The 17,629-nt window shown below is 38.0% G+C and overlaps 1 protein-coding gene across 5 annotated transcripts in view; it reads right to left on the bottom strand.

Moving 5' to 3' along the window:
- The window catches only part of LOC111319848 (C2 domain-containing protein 5), a 29,927-nt gene that overhangs the window by 7,699 nt on the left and 4,599 nt on the right, over nt 1–17,629 (bottom strand). For 4 of the 5 annotated variants that reach the window (XM_088735730.1, XM_088735731.1, XM_088735727.1 and 1 more), the window contains exons 6-21: nt 17,298–17,393; nt 16,202–16,357; nt 14,699–14,759; nt 14,069–14,248; nt 12,880–12,998; nt 12,593–12,723; nt 9,951–10,059; nt 9,346–9,460; nt 8,138–8,235; nt 7,468–7,564; nt 7,036–7,158; nt 5,900–5,989; nt 5,140–5,197; nt 4,233–4,286; nt 3,711–3,785; nt 2,808–2,870 (exon numbers count right to left, since the gene is read on the bottom strand). In XM_088735730.1, coding sequence (XP_088591856.1) covers nt 2,808–2,870; nt 3,711–3,785; nt 4,233–4,286; nt 5,140–5,197; nt 5,900–5,989; nt 7,036–7,158; nt 7,468–7,564; nt 8,138–8,235; nt 9,346–9,460; nt 9,951–10,059; nt 12,593–12,723; nt 12,880–12,998; nt 14,069–14,248; nt 14,699–14,759; nt 16,202–16,357; nt 17,298–17,393 — 1,625 coding nt within the window. The remainder of the gene's footprint in view (nt 1–2,807; nt 2,871–3,710; nt 3,786–4,232; nt 4,287–5,139; nt 5,198–5,899; nt 5,990–7,035; nt 7,159–7,467; nt 7,565–8,137; nt 8,236–9,345; nt 9,461–9,950; nt 10,060–12,592; nt 12,724–12,879; nt 12,999–14,068; nt 14,249–14,698; nt 14,760–16,201; nt 16,358–17,297; nt 17,394–17,629) is intronic. The other variant, XM_088735729.1, reaches the window with a different exon arrangement.

Raw genomic sequence — 17,629 nt, 5'->3', positions numbered from 1 at the left:
TTTCTGACACCTTTTTATCAAAAGGTCGACAAAGACCTCACTGCCAGCAATCAAAACTCCGTCAAGAATACGATCAACCAACTCATAACTAAACAAGAATTGCCGGCCACAGCAAAAAATCTCATCATAACCACTCCTAGAACTTCTCGTATTTACTTTTCACCTAAAATTCTCAAACCTAACAACCCGGGTCGGCCCATTGTCTCGGCTTGCAGTTGCCCTACCGAACTTATCTCCAGCTATCCAGACAAAATTATGGCTCCCATTGTCAAAACTTTACCATCATATATTAAAGACAGCCAACACGCTCTTCAAATTTTTCGAGACTTTAATTTCCTTGGCCAAAACAAACTTCTTTTCACCATGGATATTACGTCTCTTTACACTGTCATTCCTAATGACGAAGGCCTTCTGGCCCTTAAACATTTTTTTGATCAACGTATTGTTAAGGAACCTAAAACTGAAACACTACTACGCTTAGCTGAACTAGTACTCACACTCAATTGTTTTTCATTCGGAAACAACTTCTTCAAACAAACCAATGGTGTAGCGATGGGCACCAAAATGGGACCTAGCTATGTCAATCTTCTTGTAGGTTTTGTCGAACATCAATTTTTCAGCCAATACAACGGGTCCAAACCTGAACTCTACGGTCGCTACATCGACGACTGTATCGGTGCTACCTCCTCTACCAGAGAGGAGCTCACTCAATTCATAACCGCAGTCAATTCTTTTCACCCGGCTCTGAAATATACCTGGGAAATTTCTGACAATTCTTTATCCTTCTTAGACATCAAAGTTTCAATTGAAGGCAACAGTTTATGCACTAGTGTGTATTACAAACCTACAGACTCGCATAATTACTTGTTATATTCGTCTTCGCATCCATCTCACGTTAAGAATTCCATTCCTTTTTCTCAGTTTCTAAGACTTCGTCGTTTATGTAGTGATGACTCTGATTTCCACCACAAATCAGAGTCAATGTACCAGTTTTTCGATAAACGTGGTTACCCTGTTTCTGTCGTTCAAGCGGGTTACCAAACTTATTGATCGACATTCAGCATTACAAACGTCGCCCAAGGAAGATTCCGACCGCATTCCATTCGCTCTCACGTTTCACCCTCACAACCATGCACTCAGTTAAATCCATCATTCTTAAAAACTTTAAATTACTTCAAAACGATCCAGAGACAAGCACTATCTTTTCGCAGCCTCCGCTCATTTCATTCAAACGCGACAAAAACATAGGCAATTTTTTGGTCAGAAGTTCTTTTCAGACTGATGACCAACCAGGCACTTTTGAATGCGCTCGTGCACGATGCAAAACGTGTCCTTTCATTCACAACACTGATAAAATATCACGACCTAAACGATCTATTAAGATTACCGATCACTTCACGTGCACCTCCGCCAATGTAATCTATTGCATAACTTGCACTTATTGCAAAAAGATATACATCGGCGAAACAGGCAGAAGACTAGGTGACCGATTCCGAGAACATCTTCGAGACGTGGAAAGGAATGACAACGACACATCGAAACCAGTCACTAGACATTTTAATTTACCTAATCATTCTAAGCAACATATGGCAATCTGCGGTCTTTCCTTACACTTAGGTAACACGGAAAGCCGTAAAAATCTTGAACAAAAGCTCATCTTTCGAACCGGCAGTCTAAATCCCACAGGGATCAACGAACGCTTTTCATTCCACTAATTTACTCTTGTTTTTCTCATTGCCATGTTCCCACCAATAACGTAGCTCCATTTTCTGCCTTTAAAAGCACACACAACCCACAATTCCTATATTCGCTCCGACGAAGGGCTACCGCTCGAAGCGTCGGCTTTTGTAATCGTTACGGTGGCCAATTTACCATTTCAACTTTGTTGATATATCCAAATTATTTCGTTACTCCCACCGACGCAGCCCCAAACAGTTTCTTTCGGACCTATCAGCCTTTATTCAAAGACCCATGCACTTTGATGAGCCACCCCACCCTCAAACCTTACGATTGGCTACACCCTTCCTTACCCCTTAACCTTAAAGAGTGATAAGAATCTAATTTCTCCCAACGGTATCTTCCCTGAATCAAACATAAAGGTCACGAGAATAAAGGAAATGATCATAAACTCAAGAAGTTCTTGATTTTTTAACACATTCTCCTTGTCAGCACCTTACAAAATGTATAGATACTCTTATTATATTTGTATTTTTGTATTTATAGATTCGTACAGTGTACAGGCGAGAGGACAATAGGACACACAGTCCCCTATTAGGTTCACCCACCTAAACCAACCCCAACCCACTTATCCCACCCCAGGGGAGGACATCCATCACACAGTAATCTTGTGTGTGGGAAATTAACGTCTCCTACCCCCAACCCTGCAGGAGATGGGACCTCCATTTATTCTTCCCTATCGGAGAAGACTAGTCTAAGAATGTCTAACCATTTCTTGATGTTATAGAAAGGTAGCATATTGTTCTCAATTATTTTAAGACCTCGAGTGTTGGTCCAGCTGCGGCTCGAACCCTCGACCTCCCGCACAACAGTCCAGCGCTCTATCCATTAAGCTAACTTGGGGGCGGTAAGAGAACGGTAGAGAAAACTTGCAAACTGATGCTAGGGTATAAAGGAATAGTAACTAAGGAAGTGATTTTTTTTAACTCATTCATGCAAAAATTAACTTATTGTGCTGTATATGTCAGCTACAAAAATGGAAAGTAACATGAATTGTAATCCTGTATTGGGCACTAACACTACCCAACGTAACATATTTGAACTACACACAACATGACTGGGTAACATACCCGTCCAGTAATCTTCAGTAGTGGTGGTGTAGGTAATGCTTCTAGAAAAACTGCAGTAGAAGACTAGAGGGGAAAAATGAAGAACCTCAAGCTTTACCCAAGTTACACAAAGGTGAATACCTCTTATTGGAGGTGAAACAAAATGACCAAATATTGGGGTTTTGAATTAAACTCCTGCCTTAAAATGAAAACTTAATTCAGATCTTAAAGCAATAACAGTTTTCATGGTTTCTTGTTAAGTCAAGGATTCTAATTGTTCTGTATTCTACTATAATTTTGGCTGTATGGAAAAATTTAATATGTTAAAAATCAGAGAATTCTGTTGATCTGTGTCCAAAATCATTGAACCAAGTATTAGTAAATGGTTTGCAAAAGACAACTCAAAGTTCTAATTAACAAGAGGCTAAGGAGAGGGAAGCAATAGCAGACAAGATGCGGCAAAGAATGGAAGAACATGACTGAGCAGGATGTTATACGAGGTGGAGAAGACTATACAGTGAAAGCTATAGCATAGGCCAGGTTATATCCACCAGGATGCCATCACACGTTACTGGCATCTGACCACCATTAGCATAGCACTGGTGGTGACAGCCATATATAGCAATCATGAATATAAAAAGTTAATGGATCAGGTCAGTATCTGAGCAACTGCCCACCCACCCCTCCCCTAACCCAATAACAGTCAACTGAGAACAAGTTAAGGCTAATGTTGGGTTACAAAGGGGAGGGGTGGGTGTGCAGTTATTCAGATACTAATACTGATCAGACTGATCCATGACTAACAATTAAGGGCCTGTGAAGGGAAAGTCAAGGATGTAGGGCTTTACTTCCACAAAAAGCTGTTATTTTTCTAACTTTTCTTAATACTTCTGTTCTTTTACAACATAAAATGAAAGAGCTTACTGCAGTTCCTATGATCAGGCTTTCTCCTACTGATATCTGAAGATGAAGTCTAAACAGTGCATTCATGCCTTTAACCTGTAAAGCAGATAATTAAGATAAGACTAGTATAGAAAACATCAGTTACCTGTTATCAATTGTCTACTTGATGGAGCTAGTTCAGGATAATTAATAGGATAGATTTTTATTAATATATAGAAATATTTTAGCATTAATGTAGTTTCTTTGAAATATTTGTTATGTAAACGGCCCACTGGAAGAGCATTTTTAATTTTTAAAGAAGTGATACCGTTAATAAAGCTTGATTGATTGATTGATTGAGAACACTACAAGCTCCCTCAATGAATACCACCAGAAGATAATTAATAATAGGAGAGGGGAGGGGAGGGTGAATAAAGGGGTTCTGATATGAAGAGTAAGGAAACAGATCCTCAAGGCCTAATGTGTATTATTATAATAATGAAAGTTCAAAGTGAATCCACCTCAATGTTGGCAAAAAGTTCAAACTCGTGGTTGAGCAGTTACCTTAAGTTTGTTCAACAGCTGCTGGTGAAGTTCATACTCTAGAAATGGTAAAATCTGGAGGGAGAGAGGTAATTTCTTGAATAAAAGAATAAACTAAGAGAAAAATGCTAAAAGAAAGATAAACCAAAACTCAATTTTGTTTGAAAAAGTTTGTTTGACAAAATAACTAGTTGGAAGATATCAGGATAATAACTAAATCCTTACTCGCACCAGTTCCCTGAAAAAATGCATAGATTAAATACAATTTTATTGTTAAACCCTTTAATTTACCCCTAACATCTGTACGCAATTATTCTCCATACTGTTCTCTATACATTCCCTTGGATGCTAACAAGGAGAATTTGTTGTAACAATCAAGAAGTCTTTTTATTGGTGACCATTTCCTTTTTTTCCTTTACTCTTTTGTAGCCTTAACATGTGATTCAGGGGTAATGTTGTAAGGAAAAATTAGGTGCTAGTCACTCTTAGGGGTCAAAAAATGAAATGCGACATGCCAAATGACAAATGGGTAGGAGTGACATAATGAGTGACATTTTGAACTCTTCATGTTTAGCTGTTTAACATATAAAATGCAGTTATTTTATTACATGACTCAGGCAGTCAGAGGGCCAATAACTAAAATCAACCAATCAAAATGCTCTATTGCCGGTCCGATATTCTCTAAGTATTGGACCGGGCACTGTCCCGAATGGTCCCGGATGATACCGCACTTGTGTCCCTTTGAACTTCAGTCGTATAATAAATCTCTTATTAACCAAGCTTGCTCGGGACCGTACTGAAAGAATATCGGCCCTCGGTCTTTTTTGTACGGACCTCGCTGCGCTCGGTCCGTACTGTCAAGACCTCGGGCCAATATTCTCCCAGTATGGCCCTCGCGCTTGGTTAATAAGATATAGTATTTACTTACAGAACTAACTATATCCGCATTTGCTTCACCCTTTTCTTTCTTTTTTGTTCTACAAACACTGGAATAGATCAGACAACAAATGTAATCACACACAAACTATGTTTGGACTATGGGAAACAATGTTTGAGTTGCAAAATTATTTTATTCAATGTAATATCAACAACAGCTGCTCTTTGCATCAAATTACTATTAATATGGTAATTTGGTAATATCAACTAAATTGAAATTGTAAATTGGCCACCGTAAAGAGTTAAAAAGCTGATGTTTCGAGTGTTAGCCCTTCGTCAGAGTGAGTGGTGAAGAACTAACACTCGAAACGTCAGCTTTTTAACTCTTTATGGTGGCCAATTTACAATTTCAACTTAGTTGATATATATTACCAAGTTACCTTGTTACCCCCACCGACGCAGCACCACAGTTTCTTTAGAAACTTACCCCCTTTACTATTAATATTAATATTTACTATTATAATATTATTACTATTACTATAATATTACTATTATTATTACTATTACTATAATATTATTACTATTACTATTATAATATTTACTATTAATATGGGCAAATACATTTAAACTTTTACAGTGCACACTACCTCTTCCTGCTTTGAGAATGAGTAAAATCCTTATTTTACTAATTAAAAATGAATGATCAAATTAACTACTCAGTGAGTTGATTTTATTGCATTATCTAATATCACTTTTTTTTTCAACTGGTAAATTTTAAAATCTCGTTAATTAAAAAAATGTAAAATGGTTACCGAGCCTGCAGTAGACAACCTCTGCCAACAATGGGTGATTCAACTGGTGGCTCTGTTGTCGCAAATATTACATCAGGAACTTTCTTAATCCTGTGTAGTAAACAAATTATGTTGTTTATTAGCTTTCAATAAATGATCATTGCTAAAAGAAAGTGTGCCCTACAAAATGTCTACTGGCAGGGCTGACTCACAGAGTTGCTGAAGCTCATCTGACAGTGGGTTTCTAACACCTTTGACACCTTTTTACAATATATCACCCCTGAATCAAACACTTACAAGAATAAAGGAAATCATCACCAACTAAAGAAACTCTTCATTCTTACACAAATTCTCCACATCAGCACCTTAGGAAATGCTTCCAGACCACTAAGGCATGGATAAGCTCTTTGAGCCATGACGAAAGAATACCCTGGTTCCCAATTTAGATGCTTCCATGACCCAAGCCTTAATGAAACTCCTGCTCTGAAGCATGAATGCAACTGGGAGTATTAGTACATTGCTGGGATAGGATGCCAGTTCATGGCAAGATATCATTACACATTTTGTTAAGCTTCCTTGACCATTAGGCAAACTCTTGAGATGAGAGAGAGGCAATGTGAGTCCACACAATGCAGAGATGCCAACCTCTGGAAATCTAAAATCTGGAGATTTTTCTTTTATAATACTCCGGCATCGAGCTCCCTCCCCTAAGAGAAAAGTGGTACCCCCTCTCCATCAAATCGACCTCCATCCCCCCCCCAAATTGTGTAATTAATAGCTTCCAATGTTCTCCTTAAAAAGGGAAGATTTCAGAAGTCTTCGGAGGACAACAGGGGTGATAATTATAAGGAGAGATAATAGATGCCAGTCACTTGTAGTAGTGGCCAGAGGGTTAACTCCCAGAAGCAAGTGGGTAATGAGAATATTAAAAGTTAGAAGTTATCTTGATCTAACACCAAGTTCTCATAATTGAAAAGGAAATCTGAACAGTGAGATGGGAGATTAATCAATTAGATCATAGGAGTTAAAGGTTAAGCCTCCACATTCCCCACAATGATGAGTTATTTAAAGCAAAGTAGGATTCTTGAAATAAAAATGAGAATATTTAGTTAACCCTCATTTTTTTCACTCTTATTCTCTTGTGAGCCTTATATTACCTACAAACTTGACATTTTGTGAGTGAAATAGGAAATGGCAACTCCACTTCAGAATAAGGGATGTGACACACTGAACAGCCTGGCCCAGGAGAAGTAGACATGAGTTCATCACCTGATGACAACCTGAGTTTACAAGATGTAAAAAAAAAATCAATTTTCAGTTCTGCCATCAGTTAATCTAACTTTATGGTTGAATCTCTATGACCTTAAAGACTGCTGATACAAAGTTTTCAACAGACTGTCATAAGTTTCCGGGCTAGATCATCTCTTGATCATACTAAGGGGTTTTAAGAGCTTCCATTTGCAGGTAATGGATCATTTGAGGGGAAACACAAACAACTGTAATTGTTACTGGACATTTAATTTTTTCTTATCTTATGTTTCTCAGCCAACGTCCCTGTCATACTTTGCCAGGTTGACAATTCCACTCACCCATCATGATCACCAATGTCCACTTGCAGTGGGGCAGCCTGTTCTGTATGACTTGCTGCATTTGATGGTACAGCTGGGCCTTTTTCTGCAACAGGTGCTAAAAATACATTACACAAATATGCAACTTAAGTGGTAAATTAGAATTTAAGGTGGTACTGCTGGCGAAGTCAAAATCTGAGATCCAAGGAAAATAAGTTCAGTGTGATTTTCCTAGCTGCTAAAAACCCAGAGAGGGAATTTTTAAAAATAGTTAGGTTCAACTCAAATTCTCTGTGTATGTAGCTTGCTCTTGTCCTATCAAAGCCGTGTATCATTATATTTTGAGTGGTTCTGCTTGATGCAATCAAGTGGCAAACAAAGTTGCAATGCCTCCCTTTACTAGGTGATTGACAACCCTCTACTTAGTATAATATACAGAAATCTAGCTTCTAATTCCTCTCAAAAAAGTTACTTGAAAGTCCCCCCCCCCCCCAGTAAACATTGAAATGGGGCAGAGGGGGAGATAAATGAAAGTTCTAGAGAAATTTGCAGGCCCTGTTGCATTCAACACAAATCAGGACATTCAAAATGTTTATTTTGACCCAAAAATATCATGCTAACAGTCTGTAAATTTAACGAAATTCAATGTTTTTGCACTAATTTACCCTGCTTAAAATAACCATACACATACTGAGAATGCCAAGACCAACTCCAGTAGGTTCTGCTGTTGCTAGCTGTAGGTCTATACATGCTGCGGTTCCTGATGCTGACAGCACTATTAGCTCATCACTGCAAAGTAACATGTCAGTACCAATAATCATATACAAAAATCCAAAAGTTATGAATCGTGGATAACGAAACGCTTTTCGCTCATGGCTTTAGCTGAGACAGGAACTTTCAATATTAACGATGGAAGAAATGCGAATAAAAACTATTTGCAAAGCAATGGCTTGTGTGGTGTACAAAATGCAGTGTGTAAAATCCAAAAGTTATGAATTGTGGATAATGAAATGCTTTTCACTCATGGTTTTCGCCGAGACAGGAACTTTCAATATTAACAACGGAAGAAATGCGAATAAAAGCTATTTGCAAAGCGATGGCTTGTACGGTGCACGAAACCGCGTCAACCAGCCTTGAATGAAAACTTGAACTTGCTGCACGGCTCACACGTGAAAAAACATGATATGCGGCTCCTGATTGGACGTATCGCTTTTCTTACATGTGGGAAAAGTGATACGCGACATTTGATTGGTTTACATCGGTTTGCGAACGAAAGTTTACTCTGCGGCTTTTCAGTGCGTAAATCTCAGTATGTATATAATAAAAAAGTATTCTCAAAAAAAAAAATATTTGATTCTGACACCTCTTCACCCTAAAAGCGAACTTTAAAGTTCCCGTTTCGGCCATGCCCAATGAAGTAGACTGCTTAAGGTGATGAGTGACGTCACTCCAGGAGCGTCTCGAGTGTCGTGTTGTTACTTTGCTTGACAAACGCAGTACTCTTACAACACATCTATCAGACATATTTATGTCACCGAAAACTCTACTTTACTGAAAAAAAAACAGTGAAATGAACCACTGGTGGGATTTGGCGTGTTCCTGATTTGACGTCACGACCCATTCTGAACCCAATCTCTTTTTTGCCCCGACTCACAGTCACCTTCAATGGGTGTGGCCAAAGGGGGAAGTTTAAACCCCGATTTCAGGGCGAAGACTCGTCAGAATCCAATTTTTATTTAAGAATACTTTTTTACATGTTAAATACATACCAAAACTATAGAAGCCCTGTTGGCAGTTTAGACACTTTAAAGGATTTCTCCTTTTCTGTACCAAAAATAATGTACAGAGAAAAGCAAGGAATATGAATACTGTTAGAGTGTAAAGGGTTAAAAAGCTAACCATATGCTCGTAACTTCATAATATCCCACAACAGCATGACAGCCAAGAGCTCTGGCATGGGATCGAATTTCCATTCGAACTTCACTCCACCATGCATCTCGAGTTTCTGGTTCATCTGTAAGAGAGAAGATCAAACAGTAATATTACACTTAATTTGGTTTTATCATGAGTTTATAATGTAAATTGACCACTGTAAAGAGTTATAAAGCTGACTTTTTGAGTGTTAGCCCCTCATCATTCACTCTGACAAAGGGCTAACGCTCAAAATGTCAGCTTTGAAACTATTTACAGTGGCCAATTCACATTTTATCAACTCATGATCAGTTGATAAAACCAAATTATCTTGTTAAACTAACCCCTTACTTTATTCATTGGTAATATTCCATAACAGAGCTTAGTTCATGAAGAGCTTCCATACCTTATGTAAGTATATACTATACATCAACCAAAGGTGATGCGCTATGGCTGCAGCATGAATTAGCTTTTTAGAGGAAAGAGTGATTCAGAGGGTGAGAGAAAAAAAAAAAAAAAGGAACAGAATTGTTACATAATAGAGACTTTTAACAATAATTTGTATTCACTAAATTGTAATTTTCAAACAGTACCTGGGTGATTGATTTTGTCGAGAAGCTTCACTGATCTTGCAGTTACAACTCCACCAATGTGCCTCAGGAAACCAGAAGGGAATTTTGTGATGGTGAAGAAAGGAAACTCCTGAAAATTATTATACCAAACATGAGATTGATATTACTTTTTCCAATAAATGAATCACTTTAAAACAATACATCTCAGAGGGTGTCACCCAATCCATATATGGGGCTTTTAAATACCAATAACATGTTCAAATATTCTCATCTACTTGCATTAACCCCTTTACAGGTTTTCACTTAACCCTTTAAACTCTGAGAGTGCCAGCACCTAATTTCGGGCAATCCTAAAAGCCAGAATGGCAGAATGGTGGAAAACGACCCCAAATTCTAAAATCTGGAACGGCATAAAATGACCCCAAATCCTAAAACCCAGAACGGCATAAAATGACCCCAAATCCTAAAACCCAGAATGGTGGAAAATGACCCCAAATCCTAAAACCTGGGACAGCAGAAAATGAACCCAAATCCTAAAACCCAGAACAGCAGAAAATGACACCAAATCCTAACACACGGAACAGATAACAGGGCATGTTGCACACATTTTGTACAAAGACAGTCAAGCGCTTGGCTCATTCATTCCTACGACGATAATGTGTGTGACCAAACTTAGCAGAATAGCGTGAGAGCAAGATAGGTTTGCATGGGGTCATGTGCATGGGAATTTCTCATGGCGTGAGAAGACAAAAGAAAGTTAACAGAAGTAAGCCGTCAAGAAGAATTTGAAGAATTTCTTTTTGACCAGGTGTTCAAAACACCACCATCCTACTATGAAATTTAAGGCTTACATATCACCGGAAGAAATAAACGTTCTGTACAAAAAAAGAGGCTATTTCACTAATTTGTCTAATTTGCCTGGTGAGAATAGATCCTGTCAGTAGAACCCCGCTAACTCTAACCCGGTGAGCTCGAAACCCCCCCCCCCTTACTCGGACTTACTCAAACAGAACCCAATTGCCCTTGGATTTGACCCCATTTTTTCCAGTCATTTGCTAGCAGCAACTCCTAAAAGACGGAACGGTGGAAAATTACCCTAAAGCCCAAAGACGGAATTATAGGCAGGTGAAGCTCATTGCCTAACAATCAATTCCCAATAAATCAATCGAGGCGTTGTATGATTTTCACCTTTAGTTAACTGCACATTCTAAATCATTATGCCTTTGTAAATTCAGTTAACCTTTAAGAGAAAACTAAGAAGAGGACAAGCGACACAATATCTGAACTTCTTTGGTCTGACTTAATTATTACTTACTCGTCCATCAACTAATTTATTGGCTTCCTTCTGTTAACTCTCTTTTGTCTTCTCATGCCATGAGAAATTCCCATGCACATGACTCCATGCAAACCTATCTTGCTCTCACACTAGTCTGTTAAGTTTGGTCACGCACATTATCATTATGGGAATGAATGAGCCAAGTGCTTGACTGTCTTTGTACAAAATGTGTGCAACATGCCCTGTCATCCACTCCGTATTTAAAGATTTGGGGTCGTTTTCCGCTGTTCTGTGTTTAGGATTTGGGGTCATTTTCCGCCGTTCCGGGTTTTTTTAGGATTTGAGGTCATATTTCACCATTCCGCCATTCCACTGTTCTGGCTTTTAGCGTCGCCCCCTAATTTCTCCTTACAGATATACTGCTGAGTCATTCATTAAGATCATGAGAATAGAGAAAATGACCACCAACCTAAGAATTTGTTATAAGTGAATCCTCCCTTTTAGTGCCAAGGGAAATGCATAGGTGTATACATGTCAAGTTTGTCTATCCTTCTCTACCTTTTGCATGAAAATTAATTGTTTTGATATTGGGGAGAAGGAGACATATTTAATCCCTTCTGTACATTTGCAGGTTATGAGATTTGGTTCATTAGTCCCATAATTTAGTCAAATGAATAAACTGGCAGCATCATGCATCAAACATCAGTATCATGAAATTCAAGCCATTTCGCAGTTTGCTTTTAAATTATTCTAAAGCATACAGCGTGAACTGCCAAGAGCATCAAGTGTGCACAACACATCATGTACAAGGAGAAAGGAATGAGGCAGATACCAAACTTGCAGCATGAATGACTGGAAAAAATATCCATTGCATGCTACGTGTAATTCAGTCTTGAAACTCACACCCTGTATTTATTTTTCCTTACACCCCCCTGGAGGAGAAAAAAAACCATCAAGTGCATCTGAGAGGCTGAAAATATATCTTTTAAGCATAATTATATTGCATTTCCTAGCTTATTCAAACCATGTTGAATGAAGATCATGCCTCATGTTGAATGGTCCATTTCACAGTTGCGTGCTTGGTTGTCAAGCCTTTGGACAGGAGTGAGGCTAAGGGTGACCTTGTTATAATAAAAGCACTACTACTCTTCACATTTAAATTACTTTGTTAACCCCATGATGCTAACCAGGTAGTGGTCTCCATCACAACAAGGTCACCTTCAGCCTCACTATAATAATTATAGCACTCCAAATCAAAGGCTTGGCAACTAATTACACTACTGTGAAATGACCTATTGACAAAATAAAAAACACAGCTCCTTAATTAAAACTAATACTTTCCAAATTGATCTTTAATTTTGCTTAACAATTCTTACTAGTGAATTACCAGATCTTCCACAGTTTTCTGCTTTTGAATGACTGGCTGCCAAATTCCCTTGGGTATGGGAAAAGAAGTCCCACCTGCACTACCACCACTACTATCAACTCCTGCACTGCTAGCCAGAACAGCGACACGATCTAAATATCAACAAATTAAAACACAGTCCTGTAAAATATTGTCTTCACAGTATCCTGCATACCACTTAAAATTAGTTGCACAATTCTTGAAAAAAAAATCCTCTTGTGGCATATTTGCCATCAGGAGACCATATTTTATGTTTGAATATATTTTACCTTTTGGGGAAGAATCTGGCATTGGATCAGAATCAGAAGATGAAATACGACGACGGGAAGGAGTCATAACTTTAGTAGATGGAACTGGTAAGCTTTGCAATGTGTCTGGGAAGATAAACCTGAGGGAAAAAAACACTTTCTCAAAAATCAGCACTCTTCATCCCCAGAGTATCAACAAATTCTTTCAGTCGACAGCTAATTGATTATAATAATTTCGATATATTAACAAAGTTGAAATGGTAAATTGGCCACCGTAATGATTATAAAAGCTGATGTTTGGAGCGTTAGCCCTTTGTCGAAGCGACAAAGGGCTAACGCTCGAAACGTCAGCTTTTGTAATCGTTACGGTGACCAGTTTACCATTTCAACTTTGTTAATATATCCAAATTATTTCGTTACTCCCACCGACGCAGCCCCAAACAGTTTCTTTCGAAACTATAAGCCTTTATAATTGATTATAACTTGTGCCTTCATGTTACCATGTTCCCCCCAATGGAGTGGCTATAAACTACACATGACCCACTATTCCTCTATTCACTCTCCAACTGGTGAAGGGCTAATTAATGTTCAAAACGTCAGCTTCTGATCAGTAACTGTTTAACATGGCCAGTTTACATTTTAACAGCTCAGCTGATAAGACCAAATTGTCTTGTAATACCAATGAATAAAGGGCGTAGGTTTCAAAAGAAACTGTGGTGCTGCATGGGTTGGGGTAACAAGGTAATTTGTCAGAGTGAATGGCTCGAAACATCAGCTTTTATCTCTTTATGGTGGCCGATTTACAATTTCAACTTCATTGATAAAACCAAATTGTCCAGTAATACCCCCACTGACGCAGCACCACAGTTTTGCTGGAAACTCACCCCCTTTATTCATCTACCACTGGTTATTGTATCTTACTCTGTTTATTTTTCACCGAGTGCCAGATCCATGCACAGTTAGTAAACTCAGGGGTAACCACATAACTGGATTGACTGATTGTGCATATATAAGCTAAAGTCTGTTTACAAGCCTAGTGGCCCATTAGGCCGGTGATTAACTCCAGTTTCTGTAGCATGAAGCAACTAGGAGTATTTCTCCTCCCCCCCAGGATGGAATAATTGCGCATATATAACACATGAAAATTTTCTTCTCCTGAAAGATTACTGGGCATTAAAGAAAGGCTATCACACTTTGCCAGGCGACTCACCCCGAGTCTGAGACATGGCTTCCTGGACCAACTTCTCCTGATGAAGTTAATGGATGCACAGGAGTGGATGGGTGAGAATTGGTGCCTACTGTAGTAAGAACATTGGCTAGTGTCACAGCAGTACCAATACCCCGCACTACAATTCCATATTCACCCTCCAGGTCAAAACACTGACGATAACTGGCCAAAAGAAAGTAAAAGTTAAAGCAAATTAAGTGAAAATAATGAAACCATGCCATCCACACTCTGGGCATAACAGTGAACTACCTGAAATATTAAAAGCTTATATACAAGTTATGTGCAGATTTAAACCTTTAATTCACACAAATGACTTGGACAAAATTTCTCCTACCTTACAAAATTTCTCCTTCAACATTGATACAATATCAAGGAGACAGGTGATGAGAATAAAGATAATTATATCTTACTAAGAATTATAATTTGATCCCATACCAGATTCTCTAAATCAACATCATAAGATTTATATGATATGATTACTGATTTATATGATGGGAATTACTGATGGGAATTACTGATAAGATTTAGGAAATGAAAGGGTTAAGTTTAAGCAGTATATCTAAACTCTTCAAAAAACTTTCTTTTTTTCTTTGTAAAAAGTGTACATCTTACCCAATAACAGTGTTTCCTCCAGCCTCTAAAACTTTAAGACCAATTTTCCGTTGCAGTTCTCCTATTAAGCAAAACATTGGTGACCAAGTCTTGGTTATTTCACAGGTGTAAAATACATTTGTTTAATTTTTAACTACAAACAATAACACCTTAGAAGGTAAATTTTCTGCACTTGAATTGATCATTTACAATCAGTTTGTTTAACTACCAAAAAAATGTTAGGTGTATCAAGTAATAAGTACTAGTAAATAATATGTAACTATTGACTAAGTGAGAGGGCCAGACCAGAAAAATATTTAACTCCAGGTCATGATGTATGGCCCGAGTGCAGTGAGGTAAGTGCATCATGAACGAGAGCCATATATTTTCCCTTCCTACCTGACAAATTTATGAACACCTTTGTAAATAGGTTGATATTTAAGCTCCATTTATTGTAATGACATACTTTTTAATTCATAATATGTATGTAGATTTCTGTAGTTTTTCCAAATTCATTGTAACATAAGATATGTAGTTTTATCTTATGATGGAATAAAGACTTTATTATTATTAAATGCCAGTTATTAAATATTTATCATACTAAGTTTATAAAAATTTGAAAAGTGCGTTTTATCTTAAAAGGATGCAATAGACTGGTGCATGCAGGAAAACCACAAAAAAGGTTCTGCCATAGAAACTTTTCCTTAATTTTTGCAAGTCAGATTAAGAAATTCACAATTCATTGTGGATTGGGAAAGTGGGGCCAGACAGGTTATATGATAATTTTCATTATGACGAGTCACTTGTGGCAAAAAAATTGGCTTCTCAGGGGTTTCAATAAAAGCCAGTTACTGGCAGTCTGCCATCACCTAAAAGAACTCTAACTTACTGCCATCTTGTTCCCTCTGCATGCAGACTCTTGTGTTTGCATTTGGCCTTACAGCCCCTTTTACAGGCACAGCCACCTACTTTACACCTCTAGCAGCCACTTATCAAAAATGTGTTTGAAATGTTTTTGAAACCGCCTCCCGGTTAGTTCAATGGATAGAGCACCGGACTGTTGGGTGGGAGGTTGAGGGTTCTAGCCCCGGCTGGACCAACACTCAAGGTCTTAAAAATTACTGAGGAGAATGTGCTACCTTTCTATAATATCAGGAAATGGATAGAACTTCTAGTCTTGTCAGATAAGGACAAATAAACCGTAGGTCCTGTCTCCTGCAGGGTTGGGGTAGGAGACATTAATTTCCCACACACGAGACCACTGTGTGGTGGATGTCCTCCCCTGGGGTGGGATGGGTGGTACTAGGGCCTGAAGTAATTGGCCCAAGCTGTTGTGGGGTCCCTGCCTGTCGGCGAAGCTAATAAATTAAATTAAATTAAAATTAACTTCTGGTCTCAGTCTATAATTTTCGTTAGTCAGCCTCCTTAATATATCTGTAAGTTTAATTTTGATCTCTCAGTAAGCTAAGATTGTCTGTGACACATGCTTTAATAATTAACAGAAGATCAGTGATTCTTATAAACCTGAAAGTTTGGTAAATAGTCTCTGCCGTGCTTCATTAGAAGATCTTGGTGTTCTGATCTTATCAATCCATTGGTATTCTGGATCATCATTAACAACGAGCTCCTCAACAAAACCATGAATAGCTAGAGCTTTATGGCCATATGGGACAGAACAAGCTGAAATACAAAGTTTAAATTTTACACTGGTATACAAAGTTTTTTGCATTTTGGGATACCCTAAATAGCATTCTTGATGTTGAAAGATCATCACTAATCTAAGAGGAACCTAGAAAAAAACCCTTGCAAGATTATGAATTGATATTAAATGATTTTTAGGTAACATAAATTTCATTCATATTACCTCTCACAATTATAATTATATCGTAATCTTGCAAGATAAATTCTGATTAAAATGAACTTCTTGGCTTGTTTCATTTATTTATTGGAAAAACCAATTACCATTTGGACTTTCTTCAACACAGTTTTGCACCATCTCTGTCAAACTTCAGCGACTGTACAATATGTAACAAGAACACCCTACTTGACTCAGTCAGCTATTTTTATAAGCCTCTCAGGGAAAAAGAAAACTAAGTAAGAGCATTGAGCAAAATTTCCACTCATATTTTACATAATTATGTCAAACCATCAATACAAGGTTTATTATTCAACTTGCTCCTGGTTAGCTCAATTGGTAGAGCGCTGGACTGTTGTGCAGGAGGTCGAGGGTTCAAGCCCCGGCTGGACCAACACTCAGGGTCTTAAAATAACTGAGGAGAATTTGCTACCTTTCTATAATATCAAGAAATGGATATTAGATATTCTAGTCTTCTCGGATAAGGACGAATAAACCGTAGGCCCCGTCTCCTGCAGGGTTAGGGGTAGGAGATGTTAATTTCCCATGCATGAGATTACTGTGTGGTGGATGTCCTCCCCTAGGGTGGGATGGGTGTGTTTACTGGACCCGCGGTAATTGGCACAAGCTGTTGCGGTGTCCCTGCCTGTCGGCGAATCTAATAAATTAAATAAAATTAATAATAATTTCATTGTCTCTTGGCTTCTACTTCAATACATCCTGTGGAATTATGTAAGAATTGCATAATTTCAGAATTCTACTTACTGTAGAAGAACTGCACACCACATGAACTCTGTCGAAACTTGTTAGAATCAGTAAAAAAATCCACTTTAACAATAACACTCACTTCCCCACGAATGCCTAAGGATTCAGAAATAACTATTAAGTTTTTCAAATAGTTAAACATAACTATGATCATAATCATCTTAATTTTTAGTTTCAATATTTGTACTCAACTCTACAACTGACAGAAGTTGCAACTGGTAACCCTTTACACCCCAACATTAGTTGTTGATCATTTCCTTTATTCTCCTGACCTTAATGTTTGATTCAACGGTGATATTGTAAGGAGAAATTAGGGACTCTTAGGGGGACAA

Source organism: Stylophora pistillata, chromosome 10 (assembly GCF_964205215.1).
Source record: "Stylophora pistillata chromosome 10, jaStyPist1.2, whole genome shotgun sequence".
Taxonomy (NCBI): domain Eukaryota; kingdom Metazoa; phylum Cnidaria; class Anthozoa; order Scleractinia; family Pocilloporidae; genus Stylophora; species Stylophora pistillata.
The sequence above is the reverse complement of the archived record's forward strand: the minus strand, read 5'-3'. Positions and strand labels throughout refer to the sequence as shown.